Consider the following 15,259-nt stretch of genomic DNA (forward strand, 5'->3'; position numbering starts at 1 on the left):
TGACCCAGTAGGACGTCCACTGTGGTCAGTGACCCTAACGCTGAAGACCCTTCTGGGCTTGAGAGAGATCCAGGAGGGTTGTGCCAAACATTAAGTGACTCATTTAAGTGACTAAGTGCCTATTTTTAGTGACACTGTAGCCAAAAGTCTCGGCCTGTTCCACAGATGGCAGCCAGACAGAAGTCCGCAGTTTTAGTTAAAAACTACAGGCCTCCATCATTGCCTTTTTTTTCTTGCTGTTTAAACTGTTCACATATATGTTCCTCATTATATCAGGACCTCACAGGAAGACTGAAATGAGTGACTGAACTTTTGGACTGTAACTCCAGACATTCGCTGTGACTGACACATCAACTCACCCCAGTTTTATTGTAGTTTTAATATATGCCTACATATAACAGCATTGACCGACTGAAACCAACAGGACTGTTATGAATGAGAATGTAGGTCTACAATGTGTTTCAGAGACTGTCCTAGTTTAAAATGTTGAATAGCATTCAGTTACGTGGCATACGGATAAGGCTTTTCAGTGATTTGCTGTGATGAGTGATTTTTTATTTTTTATCATACAAGATTAATATTTAGACAAGCTGTAACAGGTGTACTTGAGTAAATAGTTATTAAATTACCTGTACTTAGGCTTTACTTAAGCTAGGTTGGAATTTGAGGGACTTGTACTTTAACTTAACTTTACATTTGTCTTCAGTTAGTTTTCAGATCACAATTTGTCATACTCTCCTTGTTCAGTGAAAACCATCTGAGTCCATATTTGGTGAATATTGATAAGATTTTTTCTTATACATTGAATAATTATAACCGTACACATGTACAGCAGTAACATGCAACATACACAACAATGCAGCAGCAATATAAATCAAAAAACATCATCCTGGAAAGGAATATTTTTCTGCAAAATGAATGTTTCAAGTGAATTTTGCTGAAACTGTATGACTTGCATAGCCAAGGTTTTGAATGCAGGACGTGTACATGTTTTCAAACTTGCATTAGTGCTTTTAATTAATAAGTAAAGGATCAGAGTACTTCTTCTATCGCTGTGTTTTTAAAGACATATATATACATTTTTTGTTTTACATTGACATATATAAGAAGCATAAATTGACTGGTGGTAACAAACTCAGGGGTTACTTTGAGCCATATTAATAAAAACGTAGACTTGTATGAACTTGAGCGTTATACATACGCATCGCATCGCTCTGACGTCACGCCGACAAAGAGACGTGGCACGCGGACGGGTTAACGATCAGAGCCGTTGAGTCGAGTTGTCCTGTCTCATTCAACGGGGAAGCAGGAGTCAGGAAGTCACGGTGCCACGACACCCACACACACACATACACACACACATACATACATACAACAACTATAACAATCTGGACCAGAGACATGGCTTCTAATACCAACTCAGCCGGCAAATGGGAGGTGGTGAAGAAAGGGAAGAAAAGCAGCGGCGGTGCGGGAGGAGGCAAGAGCTCGTCCGACAAGAAGCCCGGTGGTGGCGGGGGGAGAAAAGCCCTCGGAGAGTCCAACCAGCCCTCCAGACGTGAGTGAACACGGCCCAGCTAGCGGCTCCGTGACCTAGTTACTGTGTGCGCGAGGGGGATGGAGCTTCGTTTACGAGCTTAAATAACGGGTTAAATGAGAGCCTTTCCGCTCGTAGCGCTGGAGGCTGTGACTCGGTGGGAACGGAGAGCTGTCACCCGACGTGACTCGTTATAGCCGCCGTAGCCTAGCGCCGCGCAGTAACGGTTACGTTACGTCTTACGGTGTTTCTGTTGGCTTGTCCCGTTTGGTGTGTTACCCGTTCGCGTGAGTGACTATTCTTTAGCTTCTTTATTTCTGATGACGCCTTCATTTAAACATGAATGCTAAACGTCTGTAAGATACTACAAGAACGCGCTAGCTTGTTTGAACGTTAGCTAGCTAGCAGCCTCTCGAGCGGCGTGTCAACAAAGCGACGTCATCACTTAGGAGCTACGTGCCAGCACCTGTCTGGCCTTTTTAGGTCTTTTATTTTGGGTGCTTTTACACGTACAAAAATAATGCACCTTCGTGGTGTCGTTTTTCGACGATCCAAAGTTAAGCTAATCAACCAGGCATCAGCTTATTTCCCCTCTTTAAGGACAGTTGTCACTGTGCTGAGTGATCAATTATCACATGTGACTTAGCGTTAAGTCCTCTGTGTCCCCCCCGCTACATGGGCCTTGTGAAGGGATGAGGCTGGTAATACAATATTGGTGTCTGGTTGTCAACAAATAAAGCATCTTATGATCAAGTAACTCGTTGTTTGTGTAACCCTTATACAATGTATTCCTCCAATGTTGTTCAAAAGTTATTAAAAAGCATAAATAAGCCACACTGTTGGACTAGGTGATGCGCTACCTCATTATGATTAGGAAATGTTTTGGTATTTGTGGCCCATTCTTTAAGCTTTAGGTCTGAAATCAATGGGCTCGGGGCTGATAGGGAAGTTGTAAAGTTTTAAGCGTTCAAGAGCACCGTTTGTTTTCTTGATTGTAATAAAAATATAGAATAAAGCCAGGCATATGTTTTGAAGAATTCAAGAGTGGACAATATATTTATCCATAGTTTAACTGAAGTTCTACATGGTTACATTTTGGTTGCGGATGCAACGATTTAATATGTTTTCACACATTAATAATCAATGGTTTGGTTTTCACCTGGAGATCATAGTGAAACTACAAACTTCTCCACATCCTCCTCACGGGTCTAAGGCAGGGATCAAGGCTGGATTACCAACTGGGTAATGTGGGACCCCTGGAGTCCCACAACTCCAGGGGTCCCAAAAGCTCCAGGCTTTAGTGTGTGTAAAGCAAGATGAGCAATGTACCACTATAAACAAAGCTCAATACCAGCTGATGATGGGTGTGATGATCAGATGAAAGATGTGTTGTGGATTATTGCCTGATTTTAAAGCCCTGGCTTGTAGAGTGGATTCTGTGCTGAAATCTAGGTTCATTTCATTTTTGTGCTCACATGTTGCACATTCTTGAATTAATGTGTTTTTGATCAATTCTTCACACAGCAAACCGGGGGCCCAGATTGTGTTCTATCGTAGAAAAAATGTAACCGATGTTTAATGAGGGGTTTGAAAAGACCTAAGAAACTAATTTCTGCCCAAGCAGCTTAATCTGCCCCCCCTCAAAAAAAGTAACCTTGTACCTTCTGACAGTTTACTGTGTGATGATTCTTTATTGGCAAAACTTGGCAGACTATAATTACAAATATTTGATGGATTGTTTGTTTTAATCATACTCTGCATTCACCAAACCGAGAAACCACGACCGCACCCTCTCAACAGCAACTTCAAATTATTGCATTTCGATTATGCACCAGTTTTATCAGTGAATCAGCTCGTCCAAAGTCTGTCAGTTGTCTGTGTAAAGGTTTTGTCCAAAAAGAAAAGGGAATGAAAAGTGCTAAGATTGTATTTATACCAATGCTATAATCAATTGCCTTCTTGATTTTGGCTCTTTTTTTATGTGAAGGGGCAAACAAGTAGCCATTAACAGCCATTAATATAATGTCAACAGAGCTGTTTTTTATCTGAGTCTGAGCACGGTGTGCGATGTGTACCCACTAATGTATTTTGTGTACATTATACATTTTTCCGAAGTAAACATATTTAAAAAAATGTTAGATATATAATACCTGATTTTACTTGACTTATAATTTGTCATCGATCCAAGATATTTATACTTAAATAACTTAATGTGTGTTTGCATGTTACAGACATCTTCACCTTGAGAAAGTCCCATTTAAGACGGCTGATATGACACCTATATTGAATTTGTTTCAATTCACGTGTCTGGACAAGTGGTCATCTTTTCACAGAGGAGATTATGTAAAATCCAACATGTTAATAAACTGATTGAGCTGCCATTCCGGCTGACTTATTATTAATTAATCCGTTTTTCATCTCTACTTAAAGTAAATACAAGCATAATCTTTTACAACATGTGTCCTAATAATGCCAGATAAAAGTTGGCCGTGGCCCTGTTATGACAGTACACATGGAGAGAGAAATGTGATTAGATAAGCAAGACATGCCTTGTTGTTCTGTGTTGTTGAGGAGTGTCTGAGAATGGTTTGCTCTGTAGCTATATGTGAAGCATCCTGTCAGATATTCTTCTGCTGGTGTGAGAATCCATTCCCAGTCCACCTACCCTGCAGGGGGGGCATGCTGGGTTCAACTGCTCATATCACATTTCACCAGACCACCAAGACCCTCTGCTGAAAAACACTGGTGCTGGGTCCAAAGCCACTCCGTCACTCACTACTCACTATATAGGAGACCCGACGGTACCTGATCCCGGAGAGGTCTACACACCTCCCTGACGACTTCATTTCAGTAGGTTTTCATAAACGGAGCTTAATTTAAACATTTTTTTTTTAAAAATCACAATGCAAGGATGTAGAGTAGTGTCACTGACGAGACCATGTAGGTTTCCATTACACTTTGACTTGCGTAGTTATTCTTCAAAGACTGTACATGTACTCTGTATTAAATCCTTCTAGGTTTTCACTGAGACAGTGTTTTTGTTCTTTAATTTAGTGATGTTGACCAGCTTCTTAGAAACTAGTCTGGGCTCTTTTAATTACAGAAGGAGTTACCTTTGGTTTCTTCATTAAGAAAAGAAAAAGTACCGCGGTAAACACGTGACTGTGCCAAATGCTCGACTCGGGTCCTTCTTTTCCAAACTTTGCTTGAGGTGCAGTGGGGAATTTGGTTTAGTGTCTATGTCTGGAATCATCTTTGTCATTACTCAATGTGCATGTCAAAACTGGAAACCATATCTGATTTTGTGTCATCCTCAAAAATATACTTTCATGTAAAATGTCAACTTAATGATTTGACAAGCTCAAAAACCTTGGTAATTGCTGTTGTACCGCATTCGTGGAGCCAAACCCCGAAGGGCGTTGAAAGTAATTAAAATCCTTTCAAAGTGACTTCTAAAACAGAAACACAGTGCAGTGTTTCAATTAAAAGGAAATAATTACTGTCATCAAACAGGTGTTGATTCTGTTGCAAACTTGTGTAACAGCACATTAGTTTAAAGCTGTCGTTTACTTATTTCAACCCCTCCTTTCCTCATCAGTTGAGTGGCCTCTCTTGTCTGTGCCCTGGGACTGCATGTGGCATGTTGGGAGCTGCTGCTGGAAATGACCGACTTCCTGACTCGTATGGATATTTGTTTAGTATTTATAGACGCAGACACCCGGTCAGATTACCTCATTTGTCAGTCTTTCGGTACTTTCGTCGCTGTTCAGCTCCGGTAACGCTTACTAAGCTCAGACCTTCACAGAGAAGACCACGGACTTCAGTGTTCAGTTTAGTGAAGTGAAGAATAATGGGGAACTGATCCCATGATGTGATGAAACGAGTCCTGTCTTGGCATCACAGCCCTGTGTTGTTGCTGACCAGATATAGACGGAGGTTTGTCAGCAACATGTATGGCTGAATGACCAGTGAACAACTGGTGACCTCTGTCAACGACAACTCAAGTTAGTTGGTGTGTCTGATCTTGTGTGCAGTTGTATCACATTGAATACTGAAGATGTCTTTGCTACGTTAGTTCAGCTTAGAGCTATTTGTGATTTTAATAACGTCATGAGTTTCAATTATTTAGTCTTATTCTGAAAACATACTTTTAAAGGGTCAAAACCAACAATAGAGTTATACAACCACAATGTAACTTATTCTACAGTGCCAAGATTCCTTTGTAGTAGTCCAAAAATGCAATAATAAGTCAAAACGTTCAATAAACAAATGCACTGTAGAGTCAACCTCACACACAGCATCCTGCTGTCTGAAGTACTCACTGGAGCACAAGTTGTTGTATTAATCCACAGCTGAAAATATTCCTGAACAAACGTATAAGTAAGAGGAAATGACGCAAAAGGAACCATATTTTTGCCTCTTTTTTGAAGATTTAGGAAAGAATGATCTTTGGTCTGAGGGTGAATATATTGATGCACCAACACATTGAGTACAGTCATGTGTTAGGGTTGTCAATTTTCTTTCCCTAAAAGAAATATAGATACCAGCCTTTTTCTTTTTAAGGCTTTTAGATGCTGGCAATAAAAATATAAACGTTCTGGAAAATACCGGATACTTAAGATTACTGCTTAACTGCCTGGGCTTTTGCTACCTCAGTATACAAAGTATATTGACCTTTAAAGCTGGTCAAGCTTTAACATTAACTGAAATAAAGTAGACAGTTATGCATGTAACATGCTGCCTGTTTTAACTCTTCTTTGTGAAGTGGAGTAAGAGTTGCATGAAAATGGTCTTGGATAATAACAGCCTATTACGCAAGTCCAAGAGGGAGGGAGGGAGGGAGGGAGGAGGGAGGAGAATGCCATGGTTTCATAGATTAACTTTTTCAGAACCCAGGGTTGATATGAGAACGTTTTATGCAAGACTAAAGAAGTTGGACGAGAGGCTTCATTAGAAAAAATAAGAAGTATAGACTCTCTGATCTGCACATGGACACTTCTGAACCACAGCTGCCTTGTTCCCTTTCAGCACCCCTGAAGATGTCCGAGACTCTGTACGACAACTTTGAGAAGATGGGAAAGAAACAGAACAAGGAGCAGGTTCCGCCACCAGCCGAGTCCGAAAATAAGAAGTCATCAAATAAACCATCCAAGAAATCCCACTCCAGCAGTCCAGTCACCCCTGCAGCTCCTAAGACCCTTGAGGAAGCCTTCAAAACTGTAAGTATTGCCTTTGTGAAACTTTGTTGGTTGTTGGATCCGAAAATTTGTTCACAATCAAAAGCTTATAACTGAACATTTGTATTTCTTGCAGTTTAAGGAAAAGCTAAACAACTATTTAAAAGATTTTGTGCGTGCGCCTTTTGCCCTGAAACTCTTTCTATGTCGCTAAAAGTTCAGATTAAAACAGATATTTTATCATCCTCAATAGTGGTGATAATTTGGCTTTCCTCAGACAGTCGCTTAAAAGAAAAATCAATGCAACAGACTTTGCAGAACATCCAGAATCTTTTAAATATCTTCATAGAAGCCCACAGAAACAATACCGCCTTGTGGCATCTTCCAAGCAAACTATCACATGCTGAAACCGAGGTCTCCTCTTCACATAATGGGTGTGTTGTTTCTGAGTGTACATCCTTCTCCTGTCTTGTCCCCTTTTTAGTTGGATGTTGGGGACCTGAAGCAGCAGTTGGCTCGCAGTCAGACCCTGTTCCCAGACAACCCGTCAGTGTGGGTCAAAGACCTGGCAGGATACCTCAACCTCAATCTGACCGCGTCAGAGACTGAGCCCACGCTCAGCAGCTATGCTCACGGTTTGTCAAACTGGGACTTTGTTTTATTTAAATGCAAGAGGGAGAAGAAAATATTGTGCACATTCAATATGGCCCCTTTAGACAAGTTTCTACTGTATTTTTATTTGTATGAAGGAAACCAACTGTGTTCAGTTAAATTTTTCTGCAAGGCACTGACTTAATTTCATTTTCTAATTTCATGTCCCTCTTCTGTCTTTTTGTCCCCAGACTACCCATACTGCCTTTCAGGAAAAGAGCTGAAGGGAGTGATCAAAGGCCTCATCGGACGCTGCAGTGATATTCTACCAGATTTCTTCGACCACTGTGTTTATACTATGCTCAGGGAGATGGACCGACAGTCAGGTAAATGCGGTGCACCACATTTTGAGGTAGTGCATTGAAGTGAGTGTTCAGCTGTGTATATTTTTAAGTGTGTGTGGGAGGGTTACATTTAATGAACAGACACAAACCATCTCTTTCTCACCATTTCCAGGAGAACCTCTGCATGGCTACAGAGTTTGCATTCAGGCAATCCTACAGGACAAACCTAGGATAGCCACCCAAAACCTGCCAGAAGTGAGTGAAAGTGTGTGTGTGTGTGTCCTTGAGTCCTGCAGATCACTGCCCTTGTCTGCTACAAATGTTCTTTAAATAAGTAACAATACTAGTTATGTAATAGCTTTCTTTTCTAAAAATCTGTTTAATGTCCTGGGGGTTTGTCTTTTGCAATAATGTTGCTCTAATACCCTTCTTCCCGTTTGTCTTCTAGTATTTGGAGTTACTGCGATCAGTTCAGAATCGTCCAGTGAAGTGTTTGACCATCATGTGGGCTCTTGGCCAAGCTGGATTTTATGACCTCAGCCAGGGACTAAGAGGTAATACACAGTCAAACGCACAAAGCACACACTCATGACACATGACTTTGAATATGTGTCTTTATCTTCCTCTGCACTGTATTAGTTCCAGTCTGTCTCCCCTTTCTCCCCATTTCTCAACTAAATGTGCCGCCACAAATTGTGGGCTAGGGGTTAATGAAGCAACAGTGCACAGTAGAGCAGCAACACATCCAGTGACGGCCATCTGTGAGCTTAAACACATGGTAACGCTTGCCTGGTCTGCTGCCTGGTGTTAGTTGAGGCTGTGAGGTGGATGTTCGTATGTGGGCAGGAGAGCATAAATATTCGTCAAAGATTGCATAACCACCTGCATAATAAGGTTATTGAGTCTCATTCGACTCGCCCAAGGCAAAGAAAGACACTAGTCCACTGACTCTTAGGCAGTTTGCAAAGCTGCAAGTGCAAAAAATATGTTGTATCATCTTGAGGTTGCTTTATATAAAATGCTTCTTTAGAATCACTCCAATATTGTTTAAAATACAATCAAGAGTTTACTGTATGAGTCTCAGGCCTACATTTGATTTTGATTTGGCAAGATATTGACCTGATATTAAAATATTTGTAGTGTGATATCTAATAGAAGTGCAACAGTGAATGGCACAAGAACAAAATGCTTCAGTTCTTATTTACAGACGTATGATCGAAAGTATCTTTGTGGGGATTTGTTTTCCTTTGATAAGACAGAAGAAAGCCTGCAGCGCTCAATTTTGTGTCCACTTGAATAATTATCAAAGGAAAAGGGCGACTGTTGACACACTTATGTGAGAACTAGAAGTTCCTTTTATATTCATGAAGGTCTTTATTTGTGTTTCAGTGTGGCTGGGCATCATGCTTCCTGTGCTGGGAGTGAAGGCCTTGTCTTCATACGCCATTGCATATCTGGAGAGACTTCTGTTGTAAGTCCTCCTCAGAAATATGTTAATGTAAAATATAACGAAAAAGTTCTTTTCTTTTAATTTCACATATGTATGACATTCCTGTGTGAAATGTCACAAATATGATCCACCTTGTGTGAAACGTCACTTAATGAATAATCTCTGATCTTCCCTTTCTTTTGAATTCATCTTGTGCGTAGTTACTAAGAATTATTTTGGCTTTTAACATATTAGGATTTATTATATGAAGAATGAAGTGTTTCTTTTCTTTTAAAATGTTGTACAAAATGAAACCATACTTTGACTCCGTTCATGTTCTTCTTTCCTCAGACTTCATGCAAACCTGACAAAGGGATTCGGCATCATGGGTCCTAAAGAGTTCTTTCCTTTATTAGATTTTGCTTTCATGCCCAAGAACGCCCTGACATCAAGGTAAATGTAACATAATGCAATCAATGAAACCCTTTTGTTTGATTTCATTGAAGAATAATCCCAGTGCATAGCATGAATAGTTTTGAAGAGTGAATAGTTTTTCCTGATCCGATGTGAGGTCCCGGGACAGAGATGTTATGTGTACAGATTGTAAAGCCCTCCGAGGCAAAGTTTGTATTTGTGATTTCGGGCTATATAAAATAAACTGAACTGAATTGAAGTGAATGAATACACAGTGGATAAAGAAGTGGGTGTACACTGTTGAGCATAAATGAATGAATGAATTTAGCCTGGATGTTTATCCCCAAATGACACTTAATCCAACAATCACAATAAGTGACTTCAGGACAAGAGCACAGGTAGTGACTGTGGTTGCACTGAATTAATTTAAGAAGATTATTGGAAATGGCTCTTATTTTAATACTTAGACGAATTGAAAAAAGAGTTTTGGTTGTTAAAAAAACAACAACAAAAAAACGTTTTCCACCTGTAAAAAATTGGAAACGGCTGATATTTTCATTCATGAATGAAACATTTGATTTTGTAAATTATATATTGCTGTTACATCAACTGTTTTTATGAGAACACATCGAGAACGGTTTAGTGTGCTTGGCAGCGTTTAAAAAAATACAAATAAAATGTGTACATTCAAGTGACTATTTGCTTTCTAAAAAATAATCATATAATGCATTTTGTTTGTGTTCAGCCTTCAGGAGCAGCTGAGGCGTCTCTACCCTCGACTGAAGGTTCTTGCATTCGGAGCCAAACCCGAGAGCACATTACACACATACCTGCCATCCTTTCTGTCCAGAGCCACACCGCACTGCCCAGATGACATGAAGAAAGAGGTAAGAAACAATCTGTTCTACATAACAGTGCTGCTTCAGTCGCCGGAGTGTAGTTTAGCTCCGTACAGCAGCATGACTCATTTTGATAAGTGACCTAGCTTACTGTTTGTTGTTAACAGCCTTACTGTGGTCACCAGCATCATCAACACTACAGTCACGCTAGCATGTTGGTAAATGGCAAAAAATACTATAACTATGTTTATAATGACTACCCGGCAACTTCATACCACTGGTTAACAGGCCAAATATTGTCGCTGATAAAGGAATGTCCACTTAAATTTAATTTAATTATACAAAATTGGTTATTAAAAAAGCCTAAAGAAAATGTTTCAGTGTCCCTCGTGGATTAAAGAGCAATGGCTTCTGTAGTTGCATTTTGCACTAATGTTCCACAATTACCCATCGTCTAATTGGCAAAAGAAGTGCCAGTATTTATGTGTGAGGAGGATGTAGTCGTACTCTGCTTTTGCTATCACTGTTGTTCATCATAAGAACTAATTCTGGTTGGAGGTAAAGAAGGAATTATGGAGAATTACTGATTCACAAATTGAGTCTTTCTTCCTCTCTCATGTGTTTTTGTAGCTGCTCAGCAGTATGACAGAGTGTTTGTGTGTGGATGTCCAGAGTCTAGGAGTGTGGAGGCAGCTCTATACCAAACACTTAGCCCAGTCCAGGTGAGTCATGTGCTTCTTCTTTCTTTTTTAAATTGTCGAACAGAAAACAGAGGATCTGACAAACACGTATGTCCCAAATGCATTTTCACAGAAGTGAAAGGGAATGGTGTGTAAAATGATATATGATGAACTGACAGATGGAGCTAACTGTTCCCCGCTTTTCTCTTCTCCAGTCTGCTGTTGAATCATTTATTGAAGTCCTGGAGCGTCCTCCCCCCAAAGGTACGAGCCCCCCATGAGGCCTGATGGTTCATAAACCAAGCTTGGCTCTACATAGTATACTTTAATGAGTGCGTTAGTGCATGTTTACGTACGGAGAGCAACAGCTTTATTAATAAATAGACAAATATAAAGTCTCATGTTGAGTGCTGTGCTCTATTTTCCATCTAAAGCTCCGAAAAAACCTTGAAGAAACAATCCAGTCGTTCAAAGTGACGAATGAAGAGATGAAAGACGGCGTCGAATCTCCGGAGCTTCAGGACTGCAATAGCCTGTGTCAGGTGAGCTAAGCGGTCCCTGCAGAAGCTAAATTAAACTTATAGAATATATACTGTGAATGTACCCTACAATTAGATTGTCAAAGGTTTGGTTTCGTGTAAAATGCTTGCTCAGTGTTTCCTTCTCTGTTTCCAGAATCTGCAGGTAAAGATGCGCGGCCGTGGGTTCCCCTGGTCCAAACTGCTCATGGTTCTGCTTGTGTTTGTCGCCGGCTTCATCGCTCATGACGTCAGATCTCATGGCTCCTTCGCAGGTCTGTCCCGGTCCTGTTTACCCCTTATTTTATTTTTCATGTTGCGTCTGTTTGTTTTTGAGGTCTCACAAAGTGCGTTGTGCGTTACAGATTCCACCACAGCCCTGCATCTGCGCAAGTCGGGGGTCACAGCCGTGTCTCAGCAGGCCTGGAGCAAAATACAGGTCTACTCCAAACAGGGCTTCAGGTACGACCTCAGAGTCTGTCCAGCCTTCTGTTAGCTAGTCCAACCAAAGTTTGTTCAGTCTGCTTTACTGGCTTATAAAAGACACTCTGTGACCACTTTATTAGGTACACCTGTACAATTTAATGCAATCCAGTACTGCTCTCCCATACATTCTACTTTTATGATGCCTATAATGTTCAGGGTTTTGACGCTATCATGCAGGGCTTAATTAATGAATTAATTAATAATTCAGTATTTTTTGTAAGCACTGAGGTCATGCTAGTAGTGGTATAATCAGATGTGTTAATATTTTAACTTCATTGATGGAAATGACAAAATATGAGAAAGGAGTTACAATATATGGAGTCACAATATAATGTAACAAATGTAACAAGGTAACAAACATAGATGAAAATGGAACATTGCAGTCGACTACTTAACATTAAAAACAATGGCTGACAACACACCGACATAATCAAGACGCATCTGCATGCAACTGTATGTGCAAATAAATCATCAACTTGGGTTTTTATTCTGTGTTTTTGTATCCTCTGTAGCTGGTTGGAGACGAACACTCCTCATTATTACTCTGAGTGTGCACGGGTTTTGGGGCCACTAATGGACCAAGGTTTGGAAAAGACTAAAAAAGCAGCCATCTTCATCTCTGAAAACACCACGCAGTTTATTCTCTGGGTCAAAGAAAAGACACCGCAGGCCATAGAATGGGTAAGGCTGTAAAACTGTCCTTTGCTGACAGTCATTTTCATTTACCTCCAATTGGGTTCTGAGGGAGGAATCAAAGAGGTAACAAATTGAAGCAGTTTTATTTCTTGTCGTTGACCTGTGTGTTTCCTCTGTGTTTCTTCGCCCAGGTGAACACCAACACTCCCGACAGTGTATTCCAGGTGTTGGCGTATTTAAAGGCGCTGCTCCTCTCCCTCCATCAGAACTACATCTTGCCAGCACTGGCGTATATTTCTGAACTGCTACAACAAGCGTGGACCAACTTACAGGACTCCTGCAAGTCAGTACCTTAAGGCATCCTTTTAACATGCGTTTTGTGTCCCCTTTTTTTTTAATGTAAGCTGCTTTTCATGTTAACAATAAAAGGATGAGAACGGTTTTATGTTGATGCCCAATCAGTGTAAACGGTAAATGTAGTCAACTGCAGCAATACATTCCTGAACATCACATGCACTCATGATTTGAGATTTCATTTACGCGGTTAGAAATGTGGCTAGTTTGCAATACAAGCGAATACAATGAGGTTCTGTTTTTGAGTGAGCATCAAGAGCGAACCCCTCAGGCTGCCCAGAGAAATCCAAGCTGAAACGGCATGCGCTTCCTCCTTTTCTGAGTCACGGTCGAGGCAAGTGACAGCGCTAAATGCAGAAAGAGCAGCAGATTTGGCTGCAGGAGAACTTTCTCAGTCAATATAGCACACACTGACCGCACTGCAAGTTGCTTCAATGGACTACATTTACCATCAACCCTTACTCGACATTGACACAATGTTTTATTTTTCACAAATACAAAAAACGTCATGGGATAGTCTGGACTCATACATTGGTCTTGACTTTGCAAACTTCAGGACTCATTTAAACAGTAGATAGCCTGTAGGTCTTGACTTATCAGCCTTATCAACGCTTTTTCATTATTTGATCAACTTCAATATTAACAAAAGCATTAATGTGCTTTCATCACAGTACGGTCACATGATTTACAGCACAATAAATATGTGAAAGTGTGCAGTAACCTTTTTAAGTCTTTACTAGCTCAGACATTTCTCAGGTTTTGATGATGCAACCCATTTCAGAAAATCACTGGTTTGAAACTAGGCAGCAGTGACTGAGAACAATGTAAGAACACAAACTCACTGGATTCGTAGCTGTGCAAATTAATTTGGTATCCAAATCAAAAAGCCGAATTAAGTGTTGTTGTTTTTTTTTTAACCATTAAGTGTAAAAGCAAATTCTCAAACTATTTCCTTTTTGTTTTCCTGCAGTGGAGAGGTGTCTGTCTCGTGTCTGCAGGGCCACGCTTTGGCCTTCACCAACACAACGTGGCAGCTGCTCCAACACACAACGTCGGCCATTAAGACGTGGGCTCAGGAGCTGCTGACGCGGGCGTAATGACCTCACAGATGCTGACTAATTAACGTACACAATATACACACATGAAGTTATATACACGCGCACACACACACACACACACGCTGACCTAGTCTGAGGCTGCCTTTCCATATGCCGGCTCTCAAGCCGTGATTGGACACTGTGGGATTAAACGAAGAAACTCACTCAAAAGGACCCATCTATCTATGTTTTGGTTAATTTTTTAAAATCGGTTGGATATTGTAAAATGTTTTTTTTTTTCTACCAATCTTTTTGTCAATACTGGACGCAGAGGTCGTCTCTCTGTCTCTTGACTCTCTCTTTCTCACTCTCCCTGAGTTTTCTACTGCAAACTTCAGCTGTTGCTTTAACCTTTGGGTTAAACAGATTGTGTAATTTATAGAAAATGTTTGTAGATTTATAAAACATTTTTATTTAATGATATATATATCAAAAAAAAAGTGTGACGTGAAAATGTGGTAAAGGGCAGGGAGAAGACCAAAAAAGATATTCCAGACTTTTCCAAGCCACTGAAAAGCTCGTCGGAGTGCCGCTTCATCTCACACACTCGGTCCATTTACCCTTCAAAGTCAGATCAGATGCCGTATGTTTGTGTGTCTGTGTGTGTACGTCGGTGAAACCTCAACAGGAAAAATATTGTTGGTAAAGAGGTTACAACTGCTGCTGGCTTGACTCCGTCAGAAGATTTAGAGTTTGACAGCATGACCCTGAAGTAGGCTCACATCTGTCTAAAAGATCCGGAAGAAGAAGAATAAATCTACCTGCTATCTTGTCTGTCTGTCCTGCACATCTTGTCTCGTCTTTGCTGTTTTGTCAGCTGTCTGTAGTTTCTCTGGAGTTTTCATTTGCCATCAGTGGCTCAACAACTAAGCTAATAAAAAAAGCCATTGTGTTCACATCAAGGCTGATGATCTTCTGTGTGGATCAACAAGCTCATTCGCAAGAATAGGATGTTGATGATTAATCCCGTGCCAACATCCTCCTGTACCCTAGAGAATGAAGAATAACCCCCTCATCTGGTGAGGGTAAACCTTTCTGACCAGCTGATTCACTAACCCTTCTTTGTAAATGGGATGTAATGATCGATATGGCAATGACTAATGTCTTACTTTTTATTGTAAAAGATTTCTAATAAAGACTTCACCCCCATTGGTTGG

At 40.5% G+C, this 15,259-nt stretch overlaps 1 protein-coding gene across 1 annotated transcript; it reads left to right on the forward strand.

The window, feature by feature from the left end:
• The first annotated feature begins 1,258 nt into the window (after window positions 1–1,258).
• tmem214 (transmembrane protein 214) lies at window positions 1,259–14,276 on the forward strand. The gene is made up of 17 exons (XM_068577340.1): window positions 1,259–1,558; window positions 6,566–6,756; window positions 7,199–7,349; window positions 7,557–7,691; window positions 7,822–7,904; window positions 8,098–8,203; window positions 9,039–9,120; window positions 9,430–9,531; window positions 10,238–10,379; window positions 10,962–11,053; window positions 11,227–11,275; window positions 11,446–11,553; window positions 11,687–11,804; window positions 11,895–11,991; window positions 12,528–12,696; window positions 12,843–12,994; window positions 13,976–14,276. The coding sequence occupies exons 1-17, from the start codon at window positions 1,402–1,404 to the stop codon at window positions 14,100–14,102; spliced, it is 2,061 nt and encodes a 686-aa protein (XP_068433441.1). The 5' UTR covers window positions 1,259–1,401; the 3' UTR covers window positions 14,103–14,276.
• Window positions 14,277–15,259: the final 983 nt, after the last annotated feature.

The sequence above is a fragment of the Clinocottus analis genome, unplaced genomic scaffold, assembly GCF_023055335.1.
Source record: "Clinocottus analis isolate CAN_PGR_092001 unplaced genomic scaffold, fCliAna1.0.p SCAF_15, whole genome shotgun sequence".
NCBI classification, from domain to species: domain Eukaryota; kingdom Metazoa; phylum Chordata; class Actinopteri; order Perciformes; family Cottidae; genus Clinocottus; species Clinocottus analis.